The 25,144-nt window shown below is 34.0% G+C and overlaps 1 protein-coding gene across 6 annotated transcripts in view; it reads left to right on the top strand.

The window, feature by feature from the left end:
- CADM2 (cell adhesion molecule 2) overlaps positions 1-25,144 on the top strand; it is a 1,112,757-nt gene that overhangs the window by 935,087 nt on the left and 152,526 nt on the right. For all 6 annotated transcript variants that reach the window (XM_035283216.3, XM_008986459.4, XM_035283214.3 and 3 more), the window contains one exon: positions 23,467-23,637. In XM_035283216.3, coding sequence (XP_035139107.3) covers positions 23,467-23,637 — 171 coding nt within the window. The remainder of the gene's footprint in view (positions 1-23,466; positions 23,638-25,144) is intronic.

The following is a 25,144-nucleotide window of genomic DNA, read 5'->3' as shown; positions in this document are numbered from 1 at the left end:
CAGTAAATTCTCACCAAAGGCAAAACGTGTACTTGTCTCAGTAAAAATGCGTAATTTAAATTCTCTAGTTTAACTAAATTAGAATTTAGTTAGTTTATTAAGTTTATATAAGTTTATAAGGGAGATGGCTTAGTATTCAAGTTATTCAAGTATAAGAATTGTTTATGATGATTATTAAAACGTATTTCCTCATTGTAACCTGTTTTATTTTCTACATTATCTTCTATGAGACAGGTTTATGTCAACCATTCTGCTTATTTTAAAATTTTATTTAATATTTATTTATTTATGATCATAACATGCTGTATCCTCACACTAGGCTCCAGTGATTCCCCCGCCTCAGCCTTCTGAGTAGTTGGGACTACAGGAATGAGCAACCATGCTTGGCTAACTTGTTTTATTTTTTACAGAGATCATACTATGTTGCCCAGTCTTGTCTTGAGCTCCTGGGCTGAAGTGACCCTCTTGCCTTAGCCTCCCAAAGTGCTGGGATTGCAGGTGTTTGCCTACAGGCCCAGACATTCTGATTATTTTTACCTATAATTGTGATACCTTATATCAAACTAATTAATAATTCTTCATAATGGGCATACAGGCTTAGCAGACAAGATTGCCCATATTACTGAGAAATTATAGTTACAATCCATACAATTTTTAATCCATTTCCTATTTTAATTACTCTCTTTCTCTGCATATTTTTTCCCAAAAAGTCCTTATCCATAATTTTACCCTAATCACTACCCTTGCCTTAGTATTTCTAATAAATATACATTATTGGATTATATTTTGAGAAATATAAGTCCCAAGACACAAGTTAAACATCTTATTATGCTAAATTAAATTTCAGATTACTGTGTAACCTGATTCTTGAATTCTGTCAAGGCTCAGTAATTTTCATTCTAATTCTGCCTCTAGGATATGTTAGTCTAGGCATTTCTGGACTTGGTTAGATCTCTCTTTAATGGATGTTCCATGCTGCTTCCAGAGTTATCGTATTACAACAAGAATCTGATCCAGGCAGTTTTCTACTTAGGCATTTCTAATGGAAAGCCCTAAACTTTAGAATAAGTTTAAAAGCTGCTTTCTGTAGCCTGTAAGAATTCTCCAGGCAGTAGACTCTTACATATCACATCTTTCCTTTTGTGTGAAGGGCTTGGCTTACACTAAAGTGCACTTCTTATATACTCTCCTTCAATGAATTATTTTATTACCTATATGTTTTTTCTTCCTAAATTCTGACACAATTAATTAGTTGCTTAGTCAATTCTCACTTTCTTAGTATTTTATTTATGTTCCAAGGATTTGCCTCTCTTTTATCCTCAGGGAGTTCATATACTTTAACATATGAAGTACTTCATTAATATTAGTTTATTGTTTTTCACATTGTAGCTGCGTGACAAACCCAAGATATACTCAGACTTTTACGAAGGAAGTGAGATTTTGACAACATTGGCCTCCATTTTAAGTGCAAAACAAATTTAATCATATATTGGGCAGGAGGGGAAAGAATTTTGCTCATATGAAGAAATATGAAAAGTTTGATCTTGTAAACAACATATTTTTAAATCATCTGAACGAGATCAGAACAATTGAGACAGAATCAGGTACAAAATCAGAATATGGTTCCATGCTGTATTGAGAACTTGTGAAGCTCACATTTTTTCTGTTTTTCAATGCACTGTCATTTACAGAGCATTTATCTCTACACTTGCATCTATCATCTGTTTCTCTATCAATCTATCTAATCTTAGAATTCTTTAGCGTGTTTATATCCTTTGTCTCCCTAACCAGATGGTGAACTTTGAGTGGCATATATTTTATTTTTGTAAGTGTATATGTAAACACAGTTAGGTAATGACTACCGCACAGAGTGAATATTCATATTCATTGCAGTTGATGTTTCTGGATATACTAAGCAAAATTTCATTCTTCAGCCCTGTAGCAAACCCTTCTCATTGAAAGAAGTAATCCACCTTATCCTGCACTATTTTGTCTTTTCAGGGATAAAAATTTGACTTCCTATTACCATCTAACTGTTTTACTATAATATCACTTGACACATTTTAAAAAGACACTCCCTAGTGTAAAACAAAGCAAATGGAAAAGACAGGCTAATCAAATCCAATTCAATTCAATTCAATAAGAAATTGTTAAAATGCCCCTCAATTTCGTAGTACTCAGTGGTGCATTGGGGAAGATGCAAATGAAGAAACCAAGAACCCTGACCTGCAGCGGTTTAAGATGCCTTTGGGGTTATCCAACATGTTATAGAGAATATCTTCCTGAAAGTAGAAACATTTGTACACATCTTTGTATTTTCTCTATCACTCCCTACCATACTAATTTTATATCTAAGTTTCTGGGTAAAAGCCACTTGAAAGTGCTAGTTTATCTCATTTTCTTGGTCAGAATATATGCATATTTGATTATAGAACAGCTGTTCTGAAGCTGTAGCTGCCATCATCAAGTACAAAGCTTGCTGAATCTCAGATTATTGGTCCTTGATCCAAGATTTTCTGGTGGAGAATGCCCAGGGGGGAGCCTGAAAATGTGCATGTTTGTCATTGTGTTAAATGTGAGAGTGATGTTGATGTTCCTGTTTCAGGATCACACTGGTATAAAGAATATAAAATGAGGAGCATCAGTGGACTATATAGAAGTCCTCCCTCTGTCTCTAAGCTTTAGTTTTCTTGTTTGCAAAATAGGGATATTAATGCTTGCCTCAAAGTGCTTTTGCAAGATGTCTCTATAAAACAATATGTATGAAGTGTTTTCAGAGTACAGGGAATTACTGAGTATATAAAACAATATGTATGAAGTGTTTTCAGAGTACAGGGAATTACTGAGTACGTTTTAGGTATTATTTTAATTCTTATTTTCAGGAAATCATGATGAGTTGCACCAATTCCTGAATTAGTCCTAGAAATACAAACAAATAAAACAAAAAATATTCCTCCCAGGCTTTCACAGTTGAGAAAGATATAAAAACATTAGATATAACAGGCACAGATATTTGAACTGGCTATAATTTTGTGCAGAAGAAGCAGGTATCAGCTCTACCTTGTGGGAGAGGTTAAGGCTCAGCCGCTCACTGATGGATGCAGGCACTCAGTAAATATCTGTTTATTGAGTAAATGTGTCTTAGACAAGGTATAAACTGAAAAGTGACTGAGGCAAGTCTCAGTCCATTTAGAAGTTTATTTTGCCAAGGTTGAGGATGCGCCCAAGAAAATAACACAAATCACAGAAGTATCTGTGGTCTGTGCCTTTTCCAAAAAGGGTTTTGATGACTTCAATATTTAAAGGGGAAAGAGCAAGCAGGAGGGGAATACAGAAAGAGAAGGGAAAAAGGGGACTGGTGAAAGCGTCGGAAATGAGGTAAGTGGTTACATTCTTGTGAGACTTTGATGAGCTCTCAGCTCATCTACATTGTATATGAGAGAGAGGAGGGGAAAAGTAAATTATGCACTTGTCGCTCCCTCAGTCAATCTACATTTTACATAAGATAACCATATAAATAGATGAAGTGGAGGAAGAAGCCAATAATGCATTTTTCTCGGGTAGGCAGAGGGATTATTTCTAGTTTTTTTCTTGTCTCATATCTGTGAAGAAAAGCTGGTAATGTGCATTATCATGGTTAGATTTCACAGAACTCTGTTTTAGGACTAGTTTATAGGGAAGCCATGTATTCTGAAAGATTATGGGACCCAGAAGGAATTTCGTTGTGAGCAATTTTGGAGGGAGACCATTTGGGGAGATACACGGCCTATTATTATGAGACTTTGACATAGGTTTGTGAAATTATAGTCATCAGTTTGTGAAAAAAAAGGAAAGAGTTTTTTTTTTTTTTCATTACCGAGTTCCCAAGCTTAACTTTGCCTTTGGCATAGTACTTTTGGGATCCTGAGATTCTATTTTCTTTCACAAAAGACTGGAATTCATCATATGTGTTTGGGACAAAAGTAGGTGGTAGGTCACTTTGAAGAAAGGAATTTCACATATCTATGCAGAGTAACAGCATGTGATTGAAATAACTATGCAACTTTACGTGTGGTACAGGCATGAGAAGTAAACAAAGAGGCAGGGTTCAGTTATGTCGTGAAAGAGCTTTTATTTCAGATTAAGGGTTTGAAATTTATTCTATGAGCAAGAGCGAGACTTTTAAAAAATAAGCTTTAAAATGTAAAATGAAACAATCATAATTTCATCCAACTCTGTTTTTTATCCTCTCTATGTGAGTTTTACTCAGAAATCCCTTTGATGCCTCTGGGCAGAGCTGCATCCAAAACCACAGGTAGCTTCACTGCAGCCTTTAATCTTCTGCATAGCAAGAAAGGGAGTATCTGCCATTTAGTGTGAGGAAAGATGTGCATTGCCTTCCTAAGTCTGTCAGCTCCCTGAGAGCTTCATTTACATTAAACTTGTCATTCCACGTTTAAGTTTAGTTTTGTGCAGTTTGAGGATTTACTATTACAAAATCTCAAGATCTTTTCTACCTAACTAACTTTTACAGTAATGCATTAGGCAGCATTCTGTGATAGCCCTTCATTATCCACACCCTTGTATAAATCTTTCCCATTGTGTGTAGAAGATAATTGTGATATGATTGTCTCAACTATGTGACCTTATATTACAAAATGGGTTTTGCAGATATCACTGTAGGTTCCTTTTGAGTTCATCAAAGGGAGATTATCAAGGTTGGGCCTGATGCAATCAGGCAAGGTCTTTAAGAAGTGATATAGTCGGAGAGACATTCTCTTCCTGGCCTAGAAGAAAACAATAGCTCGTTTGTGAATTGTTTATGAGTGCCATGTGGCAAAGAACTGTGGGTGACCTCTAGGATCTGACAGTAGTCCCTGGGTGATAGCTAGTGAGAACATGGGGACAACAGACATACAGTGTCAAGGAAATGAATTTGCTAACAACCGGAGAGCTTGAAAAGGACTCTAACTCAGAAACTATAGCCCCAGCTAACATCTTCATTTAGCCAAGTGACACTGAGCAGAGAACAAGGCTAAGTGGTACCTTGATTCCTCACTCACAGAAACGATGAGATAATAAATGTGTGTGTTGCTTTAAGCCAGTAAACTTACAGTGATTTATTACATAGCAGTAACAGGAAACTGAGATCCAGAGAGATAGAATACTTTTTCATTGTCACACATCTGACAAAGACTAGCCTGCAATATTCTAATCCTAAGACCCAGTGCTTGAGTTTAGGGAGAAGTCTGAAGACGAGCATAGTACTTAAGAGGCATTGCACGCATGTTCTGGTAAGTACCTGAACTGATGGTTGACAGTGGAATTTTTCACAAGGAAATTGTTCTGAAAGAGAAGGTAACTTTCAAGTGACTTGTTAATGATCCATACAGATGGATTAAATGCAAGGATTAAGATTATAAAATTCAGGTACCTAAATGACTTGGATAATGAATGTTTGCTTATTAAGAAAATGAAAGACAGTAGGATAAATTAATTCAGACACAAATTATAATATATTGATGATGTGGTTTGGCTATGTCCCCACCCAAATGTCATCTTGAATTCTAGCTCCCATAATCCCCACATGTTGTGGGAGGGACCTGGTGGGAGGTAATTGAATCCTGTGGGTGTATTTTTCCCATGCTGGTCTTGTGATAGTGAATGATTCTCATGAGATCTGATGGTTTTATAAAGGGCAGTTCCCCAGGACATGCTCTCTTGCTTGCCACCATGTAAGACATGTCTTTGTTCCTCCTTCACCTTCCTCCATGATAGTGAAGCCACCTTAGCCATGTGAAACTGGGAGTCCATTAAACCTCTTTTTCTTTATAAATTACTCATCTTAGGTATGTCTTTATTAGCAGTGTGTGACAGACTAATACACTAATGAGGCACTGCTGCAAAATTACCCAAAAAATATGGAGGTGACTCTGGAATTGGCTAACAGGCAGAGATAGGGGCAGTTTGGAAGGCTCAGAAGACAGGAAAACATGGAAAAGTTTGGAATCGCCCAGAAACTTGGAGAGCTCAGAAAATAGGAAGATATGGGAAACTTTGGAACTTTCTAGAGACTTGATGAATGGCTTTGATCAAAATGCTGATAGTGATATGGACAACTCAGTTCAGCCTCAGGTGGTCTCATATGGAGATGAGAAACTTGTTGGGAACTGGAGTAAAAGTCACCCTTGCTATGCAAAGAGATGGGTGGCCTTTTGTCCTTGCCCTAGAGATCTCATAACAAGGACAGAGATTTTGACCATTTTAAGATCTGCCATTCTGTAATAAGAAATGTTTCAGCCTTTTAAAATAGCCATTTCTCATTATGGGTAAAGTATGCTTCAAACAGAACTTCTCTCCACATGTGCTCCCTGCCCTGAGAATTATGCTGTGTATACCAGGGTATCCACCAAAGCTGGACTCCGTAGTGAGTCTGAAGTTTGCTCCTTGTCTAATGATATTGCCATTATTCTATAAGCATTATTTACTTATTATATACCATGTGTTTCTAAATGTTTGGCCATCAAGCTTGAATGGACATTAGATATGTTTCCTTCTGTGAGTAGGTTCTTGCCATGCATTTTAATGTCAAGCAAAGATAGTGCAGCTTCTAATTTTCAAGTTGGTGAAATATAGCATAATTTTACTCTAAGCTACTTAGTAAATAATATATTGGCAGTTGGAAAACAGTGAATTTCTGAATGCTGTGTTTCTCAAAAACTGGCTTTTAGACCACTTATATTAGAATCACCTCAGGGGGAAGTTTGCAAGCAGATTCCTAGTTTTAAAGTAGACTTAATAAATTTGAATTCCTGGTTGTCAGGCCTAAAAATTCTATTATTTCTCAATTATCTCTGACGTTCCTTATTATCAATAAAGTTTCAGAATCCATGAGAGGAGAGACTAATAAGCAGAGTATTAATAGGTATTTGGGAAAGAAAAGAAGGGGGTTTCTGAAGTACTAAGTTAAGAAAATGACTCAACATTCTACGTACCTTATGAATCCTTTCTTAGAGGAAGATTCTGTAATATGTAATCAGGATGCATGTTAGCATGTTATTATTTCTGAGAATTACCACAATAATTGCTTTAACCTACCTCTTAGTAATATTCTTTAACCACATGACTCTATTTTTTTATTTCTTTATTTCTTGCTTGGTTGTTTTCCTTTTTTTTTTATTTTTGGATTAAGCTTTGTGGAAATGACTTGATAACTGGTAGATTATATACTTAATTTATATACTTTATTTGGTGTTGCCAACCTGGTTTTGTCCTAAGGACTCATTTAACATTAGTTGTATAAAACCGTAATTTGATTGAGTAAAATATTAACTTGTAAACCAGAGATTGTGAATTCTTTGAAATTAAACATAAAAGAAAATAAGAGGAAGAGATTTGTGTCTCCTGAGATTAAACTCCCTGCAATCAGGTATAGTAAGAATGAGTTAAAAGTATCATTATTTAAACTTATAGTCTATACCATAGACTATTATTTTTATGTTCCTCTATTTATACATACTGCTTTGAAAGCGTCCTTGTCATTTTTATGCAGACCATTCTGGGCACTATATTAAGTGAAGGAAAAAAAATTAATAGCATTTACATGTGGGGTATGTGTATCTCTGTGTGTGTGCACACACCTTGACGTTTTCTCAATGGTGTTAAATGCACTACCTCAAGACTTTGCAGGCAATACTAGGAGATACATAGGTCACTCTATGGAAAGAGATAGAACAATTGTTCTGCTTGTGTATGAGTTGTTGAGGGCAAAGAACAATCATGAGAAATCGTTGAGAGGCTGTCCTTTTTCATATATGAAAAATATATATTTATGTATCACATATGTAACTATAGAATTTATATTGTATATAATTTATATGTTATCTATAAAATAAAATATATAAATATTTTTGAGACAAAATAGTCTTGCTCTGTCACAAGGCTGGAGTGCCATGGTAGGAACTCGGCTCACTGAAACCCTTGCCTCCTGGGTTCAAGCAATTCTCCCTCCTCAGCCTGGAGAGTAGCTGGGACTACAGGCACTTACTACCACACCTAGCAAATTTTTGTACTTTTAGTAGAGATAGATTTCACCATGTTGACCAGGATGGTCTGGATGTCTTGACCTTGTGACCTGCCTACCTTGACCTCCCAAAGTGCTGCAATTACAGGCATGAGCCACCGCACCTGGCCTCATATTTACTTTAAAATAAATTTATTAAGATATAATTGACAAAAATCAATCTATAGATATTTAAATTTGGCAATTTATTAAGTTTTGTAAATTTCTATAGTAGTGAAACTATCACCACAAACAAGATAAAAAATGTATTTATTGTCCCCAAAAGTTCCTTCATATCCTTTCTAACACCTTCCTTAGCACCTTCTCTGTCCACCCTCTACCTCATTCTCAGGAAATCATTGTTCTGCTTTATGGTACAATAGATTAGTTTGCATTTTCTGCAATTTTGCATAAAAATAATCATAGAGTCTCTACATATCTTTTTTTTTGAGTGTCAACATAAATATTTTGAGACTCATTCATGTTGTTGCATGTGCATAGTTTCTTTCTTGTTTTCTTGCTCAATAGTTTTCTATTGTATGGCTGTGTACACCACAATTAGTTTACCCATTTACCTAGTGAGGTACATTCAGTGTGCTTATAGTTTGTAGATATTATAATAAAGCTACTATGAACATTTGTGTGTACATTTTTGAACGTCCATATGTTTCCATTTTTCTTAGGCAAATGCCTAGAAGCAGACTAGTTGGATTATATGGTACCCATATATTTAATTTTTTAAAGACCTTGCCAATTTCCCAAAATGTTTTTACTACTTCACAAAATCCAATTTATTTATTGTGTTACCATTATATTTTACTTTTATGAATCATGCTTTAGTTTGGTATATAAGAAAGTTTTATCTAACCCCAAAACACAAAAATTATACATCTAAATTTTACTGGTTAGGTTTTGAATCTAATTTGAGTTACTTTTTGTGTTTTTAATGACTGTGTTATTCCTATCAGGTGAATTATTTGGGGGTTGGTTTCCATTGATTGATTGATTTCCTCATTATAGACAGCATTTTCCTGCTGCTTTGAATGCATTCTGTTTTTCAGTATTAGATTCCAAGTGTTGTTAATTTACCTTTTTATTGTATATTTTCATGTTGCTCTAAATATTCTTTTTTTATGTTAAAGCAAGTTTATTAAGAAAGTAAAGGAATAAAAGGATGGCTACTCCATAGGCAGAGCAGCCCTGCTCTAAATATTCTTAAGCTTTATTCTAGTCAAGTTATTTAGAGGTTAGTCCTTTCAGAAGTATTTAAAAATGTAGTAAGTGAGACCAATGCCCTCAATTGTACGTATTTTCTGTCTGACTAATGGCAATAGGCACTATTTACAGCCCTGTGTGAAAATCATATGCAGTTTCCTCTAATACTTTCAGATAGTTCTTGTCCCAGCCTCAGTTCCCTTACACAGATGCACTGATTAGTACCTAAGTGAATACTGGAGTGGGCATTATGGATGTCTAGAGTTCACTCTTTGTCTATCTATCTTTTTTTTTGTACTCTGCTCTGCAAATTAATTTTGCCTTCTCATGCTCCCCGTTTCATCTCCTTAACTGAGAGAGTCTACCAAATTCTGCATGGGTTCATGTAACACATCATGTAAAATCTCTCAAGGTATTAAGCAGGAACCATTTTAGGGTTCAGTTCATTTATTTTCCATCTCTCAGAGATCATTTTTCATTATGATGTTCAATTGTCTTGAAAACAGTTGTTTTCAGGTGAGAGGTAAATTTGTCTCTGTTACTTCATCTAAACTAGAAGCAGTAGTCTTCACTGTTTGTTTTGAATTGTAGAGAAATATACTTTTATTTAATTGGTAGTGTGTCTCAATCTTTTTGCTTGTTTAAGGTTTATGAGAAATTCAAAAGATGAAAATGAATGAGAGTGAAACATATCCATACTTATTTTGGCAGACTATTTTAAATTAAAAATCATGGTAGTTTTAAGGTTAGACATTCTTTTACCTAGTGACAGAAATGAAGTGCTGTTATGAATTCCTATACATTGTTGAAATGGAAAAGAAAGTTTCACTATGTATATCGTGAGACAAACAAACAAAAAAGACGTTAAATCCAAACAGTTTGTCATGAAATTACATACTGAAACAATTTTTTTTAAAAAACTGGATTTTACTTAATGTTAAGTAATTGACTAAAGAAATTGTTTCTTTTTAATCTTGTGTTTAATGAATGCTAATCAATGTATTTAATTTAAGGGTTAAAGCCAGTGCCTACCATAATCACCTAGGACTTACAGGGCCACAAATAATCCTGACATTATAGTAACAAAAATATTCAAATTTGCTAGCTGCATAGCTCACATCTAGTGATGAAGGGACTTAGTTACTGCTTAAATTTTCTTCAGGTTATTTCCAAAAAATCCTTTATGGCTTCTTCATGGGCTAAGAAAAATGCCTCTTTCATTCTTTAACTTTTGATTTTTCATATAAATTCACTTCTAATCTTTGTGGCACACAGAGGAAGAAAGAAGCTGTTCTCATGACCTTTGGCTGATGACCTTCTTTAAATGCATAATATAGTTACAAGATTTATGAATGATATTTTACTAAAAGTAACTCATTAATTATGTGATCACCCCAGCTCTACTAAAAATACAAAAATTAACTGGGTGTGGTGGCACGTGGCTGTAACCCCAGTTAGTGGGGAGGCTGAGGCAGGAGAATTGCTTGAACCTAGGAGGCAGAGGTTGCAGTGAGCCAAGACTGTGCCATTGCATTGCAGGGCAACAAGAACAAAACCCTGTCTCACAAAACAAAAACAAACAGACAACAAAAGACACTGAATCCCATTTTTAACAGTAAGATCAAACTGGCGTCTTAGTGTAGCAGTATCTAAATGGGTTGGTAAATTGTCTTTCCTTTGCGTTGGTAATGGGAAGTGGATTGAGACAGATTGTTTTACTTATGTTCTAGATTACAGTGAGATTATGGCATTCAAGTGCATTCACTGTCTACTCTTTTCTTGACTAGTTTGGAAGCAAATACTCTCTTTCCTGAAAGTAGACATTATATAAAAAGTCTTCCGCGGTAATCTTCCCAGAGAATAATCTACTTACTTTTTCTTCACATTTTCATCTTCAATCAGTAACTCTTTAAAGTATTATTTGTATCCCTCCCAAATTGAAGCCAAACATGGGGTTAGGTATTTTTATTTATTTTCATGTAGAATCATTATTGAAATATAATTAATGTCATCAAATTCATGTCTTTAAAGCACACAATTCAATAGTTTTTACTAAATTCACAGAACTATGAAACTCTCACCACAATCAATTGTATAGTTTTGTTGCTCTACAAGAAATCTTAGTGATCACTCTGGACTTTCCCCCAACTGTCTCCACAATAACTACTAAGCACCCACAAATCTGCTTTCTGTCTGTATAAATTTGCTTACTGTGGACATTTCAGCTACAAAAATACATAATATGTGTTGTGATTAGATTAGCATATGCTAATATCATCTGTGCTGTGCCATATATCTGTACTTTATTCTTTATAATTGCCAGATAATACATCATTGTGTGCATATTCCATATGTTATTTATTCATTCATTAGTTGATGCACATTTGGGTTTTCATGCTTTTGGGCTATTATTTTAAAACTCTGCTATAAAAATTTAGGTGCAAGGTTTTGTGTAGAAATATGCTTTCAATTCTCTTGTATATATTCCTAAGATTAATAATGCTGGGCTATATGGTTTCTGCTTCATGTACCTTAGGTGCTCTCTTTATATAAATGTATAAGTATTTATAATTGTTACATCTTTCTAACAGATGGCCTTTTCTGTCATTTTGAAATGTTCTCCATTATTTTAATAATGTATTTTATTTTAAATCTGCTTTGATATTGTATAGTCGCTCTAGCTTTCTCTTGCAGCTGTGTGTATCATATATTACTTTTTATCCTTTTATCTTCAGTCCATTTGTATATTTAAATCTACTGTGTCTCCTATAGAAAGCATACATTTAGATTATTTAAAAAAATCCAGTTTTATAATCTCTGCTTTTTGATTGAATTTTTAATTAATAATTAAATTATTTAATTATTACTTCATATACTGCTATGTCACTAATGAGGCTGAGAAAGCAAGGATAAAAAGTACCTAAAATTTGTTACATTAAACATTTTATATATCTTTTTAGTTCTCTTAATTTCTTTCTGAAAATTCAAGTTACCACCTAGAATCATTTCCTTATCCTACTAAAAACTGACTTTTATCAACTTCTTTTGTGCTGTTATTGTCAAATATATTGCATTTTTGCATGTTGTAGTCCCTGTACCGCAATAATATATAATTATTTTACCTCATTAATTTTGTGTTCCTGAAGAATCTTTGTTTCAATTATTACTTTTTAATCAGTTAAGAGAAGAGAGAAACATACCATTTTGACATCTTTGAATTCTGCTATTACCTTTACTGTTGCTTTTTTTTTCTATCTGGGATCACTTGCTTTAGCCCAACTTTCTTTCCCACTTCTTATAAGGCAGGGCTGCTTTAAGAACTTCTCTTAGATTTCACCTTCTTTCGGGAAAAATAATTTTATTGGATATAAGGTTCTTATTTGACAGTCTTTTCCTTTTTTTGCACTTGGGATATGCTACCCAACTCACTTCTAACCTTCATTGGTTTTGATGAAAAGTCAGTTGTCAAGGGAGTTTCTCTGTGAAAGTACCTGATGTTGACTTACCGATTATTGATTTGGATGGGCTGTTTCTATTGCAGCGTGAAGCCTCTGAGGTCATTCTTCAGGAAGTGTAGCCTTCTGCACGTGCACAGGCACACTGGGATGTAATGGCTTCAGTACGGGTCTCTTTGTCTTATTTTCCTGTTGTCTCTGTTAAGCTCTCTGCTTATGTTGGTACCACACCTAGTGATTCCCCTTCATTTTTGTCACCTGGTTGTGCTACTGCTGTGCATAAGCTGTTGAATAGCTTGATTCATTTAAATCCAGAATCCTTTGCTGGGCTTTTTGTTTTGTTTTGTTTTTTCTTAAGGCCAGTCTTTGAGATTTTCTTTTACCTGTGATGACAGGAAGGACCTTGCTGACCCTCTGTCTCTCTGGTTTTTTTTTATGAAATAGTGGCTTATGATTTGGCATGCTTATCTCATGTAGATACAAGGGCCTTCTTACTTGCTTTTCTCCGAAGTCTCCACTTCGAACTTTTCCCAACTCTGTCCCAAATAGTTGGTTCCCTTAGAGAGAGCTTCAGAAAACCACTTATAAATTGCTTCTTCCCTGGGCAAAAAGTTGGTAGCTTCCGATCTTCTTGCTTTGTCTCTTCTGGAATGAAATCTTCCCTCTATGAGTGAGCTAAAGTGAGAGCTGTTGGGGTCCTTTTATTCTTGGCATGTGAGGAGGGACTAGGTGAAAGAAAAGAGCCCCAGCCTTTCAACCATACCACCTGGAATTTTAGCTCTGCAACCAAGAGTAAGAACAAATGAAATAAGAACTGCTGGCTGCCTCTTCTGGAAAGGATTGCAGTCCTTGGTTGACGAAACATGGGTCTCCATCTTGAGTGCATCCATCCAGACTCAAGTTTTCCTCATGCTGAGCTGAGGATGAGGTTGAATTAGGGAGCAAGTCGTGGTTCAAGTACCACAGACTCTATCTGTTCTTACCAAGATTTGCTAGTTTTTTAAAAGAATTATTTGTTCATTTGCTGTATACCGTTAGCACAATTTTAAGAGACCTAAAATATGTATTTGTGTTTTAAAATAGTTTTCACTAGTTACGGTTGTTTAGCTGGAGAGAAAGTCTGCAGAACTACTTATTTAGCATGATGTTCAGGAGTTGTCCTCAGTTTATTTTTAATTCTCATATATTTTCATAATATTGACTTGTAAATTATTCTAATTTATCTTCTTACAAATACATTTCTGTCTTTATTTTTACATCTCATTTTGCCTCTTACTTCCTGCTAATTTTTCATAGGTAAAATCTCTTTATTTTTTGCCTCTAAAGGAAATGAAATTATTTAATAATTTTCCTTTCCCTGTAAGTAAGTATAGGTAATGGTTAGTAACGTTATTCTCCTTTTTTCTTTGTAAAATTTCTATGGAAAAAAATATATATAAATGGAGAAGATTTAATAGCAAGGTATATTTTTAACTTAGTAATTTTTCATTTAGTGTTTTTTTCCTTTTGTGATATTGCCAATCTCCTTTCTTCCCTTTTTGTCTATGGTTAAATGCCTGAACTCCCATCTCTAGGAAGCTCTGATAAATGGAACTCTCATCAAGTTGATCTGAAGTAAGAATTACACTGGCTGTGGAAAATAGTGAAGACAGAACTGAAAAACAAAGATAGGGTAAATATAGATCTGAGTAAAAGGGAAAAGTTACCGTTCTATTCAAGAACAGCATGGGGAAAATAGCAAAACAATAGGCAAGCAACTATATGGCATAAACATTATTAACTTATATTTAGTTTGCCTCATTCCAAATATTTTGTCATATCCACTTAGATTTTGTACTCTTCCAAAACAGAGACTGATAAGAGGATTTAAACAGAGATATACTACAAAGAAAAGGAATAAAGACTGATAATTGTCCCCAAATTATACACATTGACATGGAACAAATCTACTTACTAGGAGGAAAAGATGTTTTACCTGGCTGATTGCAACCATTATTTTAATTAATAAGAAACTTACTTTTTAAGCATCTATGATGTTTCAGGTCCTGTCCTAGATGCTGGGTATAAAAACTATAGCGAAATAAAAATTAGCAGTTTCTGCAAAGGAAAGAAAGAAAAGAGAGCAGAAGGGAGAGAAAGAATGAGAAGAAAAAGAATTAGTAAAAAAGAAAATAACAAAGTCGAAAATTTAATCTAACCTTTATTTTATAAATACATAAGTTATATCAAACCTTGTGAATGCCCCAATGGGTAATTTTAATTTTTAAACAATGTGATTCTCAGAAAACAAGGTAACCTGTTGAAAAATAATTTAAAACACTCTGGTAGGACATGGTACATAGAAATATTGTAATGTATTCAGAAACTTATTTTTTTTAATCACAAATGTCTTACTGATGTGAGAGATTCATTGATTCATTTTGACCATAGGTATTTGAGATGCAGGTTGCCTGTTCTTACATGTGCTGAATGCTGCAGGACTCCATGAAACAAATAGTTTGATTACCAGTAAACGGCATCATCATAGATGTTACAGAGAAGTCACCCTTTCCTGCTGCTACAGAAGTTGTTCAAATGCATAGATATTTTTATTTTCTTAAAGCTTATTCTACTAAACAGACTTAAAATATTTTTCTTTCGTATTTTATTTTGGACATGCAATAAAATATCATTTTTAATATATTTGAGAAGAAAGGGCATTCTAATGTAGACAAATATAGGGACCATCCTGAGGCTTAGAGTCAGATTATATATATATATATATAATATTTTAGAGTCAGGTTTCCTATATATATGTATAATATTTTTACATATATATGAATTCAAATAATTAGAAGTATATATATATATACTTAGAATTATATATATATAATTAGAAGTATTATACAAATAATTAGAAGTATATATGTATACTTATATATATATTATATAAAATTAGAAGTATATATACTTCTAATTATTTGAATTCATATATTTCATATATATGTAAAAATATACATATATATGAATACATACGTATACTTCTAATTATTTGAATTCATATATATGTATCTATGTAATATTTTTCAGTTTAATGATAGAACCTTTTAGATTCAATGTTAGAACCATTTCACGAAAAAGGAGTGCACAAGATATAAAACGTTTTATTGGAAGAGGTTACAGGTGAAAGTTTATTTCTCACATGCAAACTTCGGTTAATGGCCCTGAGACTCACTCGAGCTACTCTGAAATGAAGAGAGACATTGTCAGATTTTATCTGACCATTGTCAAGTGAAAGGAGCATAAGGAAAGCTGATTATAACCGTAAAGGTTATTCCCCAATTTGAAGAGTTCATTGAATGACTTAACCCCTTCTCTGCTTCAACTGCAGCCAGTTAACTGCTTCTTGCTCTATTTTTACATTGCTTCTTTACCTCATGCATCATGCTCCCTCATTTGATTAGCCTAAAAGTGCCTTTTATAGATCATGTTGCAGGATGTATGTATGTGCGTATATGTGTGCAGGCATGTATTTCCGGCTTCTGATTATTTGAATTATTCAAGTTCTGTAACGTACATTCAGATATATGTTAATAGAGAATATGAAATAGGCTAGTTAAGTTCCTCATATAGTTTAGAGTACCATGCTTGCCATTCTGGAGACTAGACACCCTCGGGTCAGTTACGTCTCTGGGTTTAATCACATCTAACTGGAGTCACATTTTACCAAATGTGGCAATCTATGGGCAAAGAATGTCTAAGAAAAAAAACATTATGGAGGGAGATATACTATTAAGATACAAAACTCACTATGGCAGACCTTACAAATGCAAATTGATCGAGCTCAAGCACTATAGAGGACTAGAAAACTTATTTTTACATTTGGATATAATCTTTAGTATTAATATTTATGACTGTAATTTTGTTAATTAGGAAAGACTAAGGATTCCCTAAGAAAATATTGTGGTCTGGGATTAGACTTGCAAAAGGATGCTATTCCCTCCCATCTCCACCTCTTTACAGGGTTTTATATTTATGAGTAATTGGTAGGCTGTGAACTGAGTCCAAAGTGTACAGGATAAATTCCACATATTATACAGGATATAACCTCACAGCTTATGAACAAGCTGTGTAAGTCAATAACAGGAAGAACTGGTTAAAATGGACAAATATTGCTCATTATTTTAATAATAATAAATCATGTTTACATTGCTGCTGATTATTCAGGAAAGTGATAGCTAAAATTAAGAATATCTTCAGGACAAGTTAATCTCTTTTCTAGACTGCCACAACAAATTATTAACAAATTTCCTGAACAGTCGTTTTTCTCTGAAACAGTCTATCTCCCACACTCCTTTGATAGGTATAGCTGATGGGCTGAGGATCAGAGAGGAAATCTTATATTGCCAGCACTTAAATTATCTTTCTCTTGGTATTTTCAACATACCTATGGTCTTTATAAACATTAAATGATGTATTTATGTATCTGGCTTCCTCAATGGATAGGTATTTTTAATTTTTCTTTTTACATACAGAATTCGGCATGGATCAAACACATGGCAAGATGCCAAAGTTTTTATGTATAGCACTAATGGAATATGTGGGTTAAAGTGATCTCAGACTTCACCTTAAGATATATATTTTTGAGACAGGGTCTCACTCTGTTACCCAGGCTGGAGTGCAGCAGTGTGATCACAGTTCCCTGCAGCCTCAGTCTCCTGGGCTCAGGTGATCCCCTCATCTCAACCTTCTGAGTAGCTGGAACTACAGGTGTCTGGCTAATTTTTTAAATGTATTTTTTGTAGAGAGGAAGTCTCCCTCTGTTGCCCAGGCTAGTCTTAAACTACTTGGCTTGAGCAATCTTCCTACCTCAGCCTCCCAAAGTGTTGGCATTACAGGTGTAAGACCCCTTGCCTGGATCTTAATAATTTTTGAAGGAATTAACTCTTATTTACTGTATGCTCTTTTGATTTGGGCAACCCAGATCATAGTATTCTTCTGAGGTACAGAACTAAATGTAGAATTAATGACTCACTTAGCAGAAAATGATCTATGACTTTAACAACAATTTTCAAAGGAGATGATCTAGTCCTTGTTGAATACTCTCCTGGACTGAGCAACACAGTTCTTAGTGTTCTTCTAAAGCATGAAATCTTAATAAATATGTTACTCTTATGCCACCAAGCAGTGATTAAACTGGATCTAGTATTTTTGAGGGAGACTATTTATAATTCATGTTGTTCTAAGAGATTAGCACAAATACAAAAAAAAAAAAACAGATTAACATAAAAAGTGATTATATTGAAAATGGAACAACAGCTAAATTAATGTAGAAAAGTAAGGTGAAATCTAAAGTGAGATTATTCAGCAAATTTATTTTGTAAAGTTTTTTATGTTTATAAATGGTGGACCACAAACTTTTATTAGTATTTTTTAGCTACTACAAAGAATGAGACATGATCAGTTAATTATCATGTCCACAAACCAGTTATAAAAAAGACCTAACATTTTCTGGTACTGAGAATAGAGAGAGAAGGTTGATCTGAACCTATGTACTCTAAATAATGTTCATGTATTAAATGTAGTTGTCCCTAGGACATGTATAGCAAGATATATATACCTGATTCTTATAGTACCTCTGAATGTAGATCTGTGAAATAACATTTAAGATAAATTTTATGAAAAGCATTGACATTTTACTTGTCTGGATAAATGGAAAACAAGAACTTAACATTTAGATAAATTAAGTATCTCCTCTTAATAATCCTCCATAAACATTATTTTTCTCATCTGACCTTTTCAGATCTACTAAGAATAGCTGAATTTCAGTACTATTCCTTGCCAAGTGGAATAGTTATCCATGTTGCCAATTAATGGTGGGGCCATACCTTGAAGAGTCAATTATGAACCAGGATTATGATTGGTATTCCCTTAAAAAAGTTGAAAATGATAAGGACTTTTAAACATCTACCGTATTTTAGACAGGAGTTGGATGAAGGAGTTCTCATAGGCAAGAAGGAGATTTGCCCCAAGGATTCGCTTGAGGTGTTTTTCAGTGCACAGATGAATGTGGGTTATGAGACTCTGAAGTCCTACAGTATAAAATACAGCCTTACTATGTTTGGTCTGGAGACAGTTTAGAACAAATACAAAATAAAAAGCTTGCTTGAATATTAAAGAAAAGTGTTTTGCAAAATACCTTTGGATACTTAACCTTAAGGCAAAAAAAAGTATTGACATTTCCTCTAAGACAAATTGCCTTTAAAATATCCATCCAAGCTACTGAATGAGTTAGTCAGACATAGTCACTTTACGTCAGTAAAGAAAGAAATAATGGGGAAGTTGGGTATGTTCTAAAAATGACATATTTAGTTTTAGAAAGTTTGACCTATAGAACTGTGAGGCAGTAATTACAAATGTCCTGTTCTCCACTAAGTTCATTTACTCCTAATTTATGACAACAAACCAACTCTCTCATAATAATACATTTTCTGTTCTCTGTGAGATGAGGTCATGAATCCAGCTCACTGGTTATGGTACAAAGTCACTGAAGAACCACTGACAACAGTTACATGGATTCGGACTAACTTCCTCGATTTCTCTCCCTGAAACTATCATGGTATCCATCAAAAATCACTTTTACAAACTCTACTTCTGAAAATAATAATAAAGCCCAAATTTTATACAAGCGTCACTGTTTGGGACACACTAAGACCATGCTGTTTTGCTCATGGTAAGAGAATTCAAGGCCCAAATGGAGATGTCAGTTATTATCCTACATAATTCCTAAAAGAATCTTCAAATGATTAGAAAGAATGGCAGTTTCAGTTTCTAAATCCTGCCTTGTTCTTAGTATTCTCTTGAACTTGTAATGGATTGAAAAGGACTGGCCTACTCTAGGTACACGGCTGATAGGACTATTTCAGGATACAGGGAAAGTATTTCACTCTATAAAAGTAAAAGTATCTTATTTTTCAGTCTGTCTAAATAGCATCAAATTTGCAAAAGTGGAGAGAGCAAATAAACCAAAATAGTTGAGACTGCACTGCTTAAGGTGTATTAAGAACTACTGCGGAGACAAGGCGACTTCTCTAGGAACTTCACTTCAGAGGAATTTCTTTTTCCAAAACTTCCGTCTAAAAGTGGCCAGAAACAAGATCTAGAGCCCGGTGGCGTAATGTTATACATCTCAGAGAGATGGGCATAAACGTATCTCTTGCAATCTGATATTTGGTGAAAAGATTTGAACGTAAGAAAATGCAGATGTCTTGGCTTTCCTCTCAGCTCATCTAACTCGAGGCATTTAAACTTACTCACTTTGGGCGCTGTAGCACTTGAACTTACATTTGCGGTTTCTTTTTTCACCGTAGCTATTGCTAAGACAAAAGATGTAATATCCTGAATATAAGGAGATTGCTGTTCTACAGTGCAAATCTTAAAAGATAAATAACGACAAAACTAATAGAAAGTCCTGAGACTTGAGACTTTAGCAAGAAATGTTTAGGCGACTCATTTTTATTGAGAGATAAACTTGAGGAAATTTTCTTTAGGTGTATTTAAAATTTTTATTATAGAAAATTTCTGACATGCAGAGTGAGCGCAATAGTAGAGTGAGACACTGCACGCCACCACCCAGTTTCAAGTGCATCAGCATTCAGCCATTTGTGTTTCATCTATCCCTCTGCTGACTCTCCAGTCAATGATACTTATAATAGCTTACAGTTATGATTTTTGAGAGCAAATTTACATACATTGAAATAAACTAATCTTAACTGTAAAATTTTGACAAAAATCACAAAGCAGATGTACTCACACCCCTTTTGACGTAGAACATTTCCAAACTCCAGAAAATCCAAATATGCTGTCTCCCAGTCAGTTTCCCACCACAACTCACCAAAAGTGACCACTATTATGACTATTTACTATTTACATGTCCAGAAGATCTGCTACAGGGAGTAGGAGGAGTGGCTGTGTGGATTATGAAAGAAAGAAATTCTGAAAGTTCCTCTGTTTATTGTTTGTTCTCAAGGTTTTCTAGTCATTTCACTAACACATTAGATAATATATAGGATGTGCATATTTTGAAAAATGTAAAATGAATATATATTTAAAATATCCAATGGAAGTTTTTGAATAAAAACAAAGAGCAAGAGAGAGAAAAGAGAAAAAGATGGGAAGAGTAAGTCCCATCATTCCCAGTCTACCTTTTGTTATGTCTCCAGTGTCAAATGTTTGCACTGTACTCTTGCTCTTCAAAATATGATTTGTGGGCCAGCAGCAGACTCTCAGGCTCCACACCCTAACCTACTGAATGAGAATCTGCATTTTAACGAGATCATATGTGCATTGCATTTTGAGAAGGCTACTCTTGATCACCATGTAATAAAACTGACATGCCAAAAAAAAAAAAAAAAAGGAAAAATGGATAGTACATGAAAGAAGAATACACATGGGATCGGCAAATAAACTATGCAACATAAAGAAGCTTTCTGTGGCTCTATAACTCTGTAATGCATCAGTTATTTTAAAAATATAGAAAGGGAAAGTAGACATACATTTTAGGTATCTTTCCTATTTATTGGTTTGGGGAAGACGGTCAACCTAAAATATGAGAAAATATATTGTGATTGCTTTTTCTCAGTGTTTCTTCTGTTTATCTTAAGGCTTCTGGTAACCCTATAATCTATCACATAAGCCAATATTAAAATCAACAAATTACACTTCTGTTTATTTTTCTTGAATGAGTTCATTAAAATTTTATGATTTCTACAATTGCTATCAGATTTTATGTGACCAACTGATATTACGTTAAATGCTACTTTTGGAAGGGAAATGGCTAAAAGAAGCAGATGTGTGAGTTCTTAGAGTGCAGCTGTTACATAAATTAAACAACCAGCAGTAACACTTCGGAATACTTTCTCATGTATTGTGTAGCATATTTACAAAAATTGTTTGTCAAGCAACACTCTGACACTGCTTAGAGCTAGGAACAAGTAAACATTGGGACTCAAGTTATAAAAAAGGAAAATAAATGTCAAAATGATGAAACATATTTGTATAAATCTATGAGACTAAAAATTAAAAGAACCTTATAATTTTTAAATATAAGCAAACAGTAATAAATGCATCAGAATTATTCTGATATATTTTGGCTGAAAGGAGGAGGTAATTGTATCTTTAATTTAATTTTGTACAAATGGAATTGTACCTAATTTTCAAGTGCAAAAATCTTAGTAAATGACTAGTAAAAATGAGATGAGGTATTTCATAAGACACGTTTATAAAACATTCTGCATAAAGTTCTGTATCTTGTGTGATTTATTTGCAGTTAAAAGATGGAATTGAGATTTCATGCTTCTGTTCTCCTTTCTAAATGTTAGAGATTTTCATATTCTCCAAAATTTCCTAATCTACCTAAAACATTTTCATGGTAAAAATCTTAATTAGCTCATTTTCCCCTAATATGTGAACCTAAATGTAAACATATTTTCAAGAACATGACATAGGGCATCTATCTATTTTATCTTCTACTAATATGTACTTTATTTCTGTCTTTAAACTCAATCAATGTGATAAAGTCATACTTCTGCAGAAATAAGTAAAAATCAGTGAACTATGCCTATGTCTATTAACCAAATATTGCATCAAATCCAATATTATTTTAAAAGTCTGGTCTTTGCATAAGGCACAAAGATAGAGAACAACTGAAATTATTCATTTTGTTATTAATATATTTTAAAATATTTTAAAATAAATTAATATATGTTAAAATCAAGTACCTTATGTATTTTATATGAAAGGACTTATTTCCTGACAATGTTTGATACTGAATGATGAAAATGACAGAAAACATAAGAAAACCAAATACATTTTCCCACCAACTACATTTAAGATCTTGTTATTTGATATTTTCACCCTAGTCTGTCAGTTTGATTTCTCAACCTTAAAAATCGCCCCCTTCTTATCAGCTATTTAAGACTTGAGAAATTACAAATTAAGTGAAAATGTTATTAAACCTGTTTTCCACAAATAACGAATACTCCCTTAGTGCACCATTTAATGGTGGATCTAAATCATGCACAGTAACTTTAAATATCAATAAGTGAATTCACATTTTGTGGAAAGCACTCTTATTCATGCTGAAATAAATTCCTCAGCCAAGTGAAGAGCATTCATCTCAAGGTAAATTTAACTGGAAATATATACTTAAGTATTCAAAATATTCAGATGATTGTGCTGCTTTTCTTTCCAAAGGTGACAACTTTCTCATGCTAAGTGTTCTTCAGCCATTTATGCTCACCTCACATTTTTCACGTTGTATTTCAGACGCATTGTATTTTCCTTTAGGAATAACCAGGCAGTTGTCAATTTGCCCTTCCCAACTGTGCCTGTGGCTCAGAAAACTAAGATTATGTTTTAGTAAAACTTACAGCTAACAGAAAAGAAGCACTACCTTTGTAAGATATATACATTTTTAATGGAGTATGTAAGAGTATCTTGTACCTGATTATAAGCTAAGTAAGTCTGCAATCAAAGAAATAAAATTGCTGTGCCCTATCCTTTAATTGTATTTCTGGATTTAACCCTCAGAATTTATTTTTAAAGTAATTGTGTTTTTATTTGATTGAATTGAAATAGATTAAATGTTAAAATCACAAATATTTGCTTGTTGAAAATTGATAAAGATAGGGAGAAGGTGTTTCCATTATCTTGAGTGAATGAAATCTGTTTTATTTTGAAAGACATCACATTTTAAAATTTGTATTTTATTTTTAGATGTAAAATATTTAAAAGAGGAGGATGCAAATCGCAAGACTTTCACTGTCAGTAGCACACTGGACTTCCGAGTGGACCGGAGTGACGATGGAGTGGCCGTAATCTGCAGAGTAGATCATGAATCCCTCAACGCCACACCTCAGGTAGCCATGCAGGTGCTAGAAATACACTGTAAGTAAACCCTACTTCTCCCTCCTTTATCTCAACAGCCAATCTCTTAATCTACATCTAAAATCATTTCAAAACTACCTGAAGGTGCAGCAAAATCCACAGCAAAATGAAGTAAAACTACACTCACTAATATTAATTAGGTTCAAAGGAAAACACCCCTTGTCTGAGATTTATTCTTGACAATAAGGAAAAATGAAGGAAATGTACCATTTAAATACTCTTGACTACACTCCAAATTGTGGCTTGATGTATGTGGGCACCTAAGGGTAGCGCAGAAAATGTGGTAATTTGGGCAAAGTCCCTGAGAATTGGTAGTCTGAGAGGGCCTTGATGAACAGTGTTATATTAAAATAACTTTATTTATGCAAATATGGCTTCTCAGCTATGTTTTTAAAATTAGACTAGTTCTATCCTCTATGTGGCTTAGAGTGTTGTATAGATACAGGGGCATATTTACTATGTTTTCTTCATCGTCGTTATTCACAATTAAGAAGAACAAGATTAATTTTGTGTATCTAATAGACCAGGGGCAGTGCTAAATGCTTTGCTGGAATTGTGTCACTCATTTACTAGTAACAGCCTGATGAGCAGCTACTCTCGTTAGTCACAAGATACACACGAGGATCCTGAAGATTATGGAGGCTGACTCACACAACTAGCAAATGGCAGACTTGTAATCATGGCGGTTTTAGCACTTAGCAAGGTTTTAGTAGACAATTAAAAATACTAATCAAAATGAAAGTGAATGAATTGAAATATGTAAAATGAAATGTAAAAAATTGGAGGATAGGAGATAATGTATTCTGAATTGCAGTATTTGATTGATTTTTCCAGATAACGAAGATTTTGTTTTCTCTTTCTATTTGTAATAAAATTATAGCTTGAGCTTAGAATTTGTGTGTGATGTGTAATTACATTAAATCCTAAAATGCCAAATTCTAAGTACTGTTCCAATATGCTTCATTGCATTTTGTTTTCATTTATTTATTTCAACAATAATTTTTTCATGGCTACTATGTAATAGACATTGTTACAGCTATGACCAAACAAACACAAACACAAAACAAACTGAGTTGGCCTCCAAGGGTCAAAATAATCACCTCCACTGTCACTAACAAACTTAATTTATCCTACAGTATCCGTTCTAGGTAGGGATGACAAAATAAATAAATAAATACAATGTATCGTGTGTTACATATTGATAAGCTCCATGCAAGGAAAATAAAGCAGAGCAGGGCAGTAAGGAAAGGGGAATGGAGATTAGGGAAAGCCAGTATGTGTATGGGTGTAATGCAGAGGGAAGGGCAAATACAAAGACCCTGAGGTAGGAGCATGTTTGTTGTTTTTATTTCTAGAAATAGCAAGGGTGCCAGTGAGACCAGATCAGAGTAGACTAGCAGAAAAATAGAGTCTGTTAGGATAAAGGACTGGGGAATTGCCAGGTGAACTAGAATTTTTTTGGGTTACTTTTTATATGGAAGATATAAAGCTGACTATATAGTATGCT

Source organism: Callithrix jacchus, chromosome 21 (genome assembly GCF_049354715.1).
Source record: "Callithrix jacchus isolate 240 chromosome 21, calJac240_pri, whole genome shotgun sequence".
NCBI lineage: Eukaryota > Metazoa > Chordata > Mammalia > Primates > Cebidae > Callithrix > Callithrix jacchus.
Note: the sequence above shows the minus strand (reverse complement) of the source record. Positions and strands in the feature narration are given on the sequence as shown.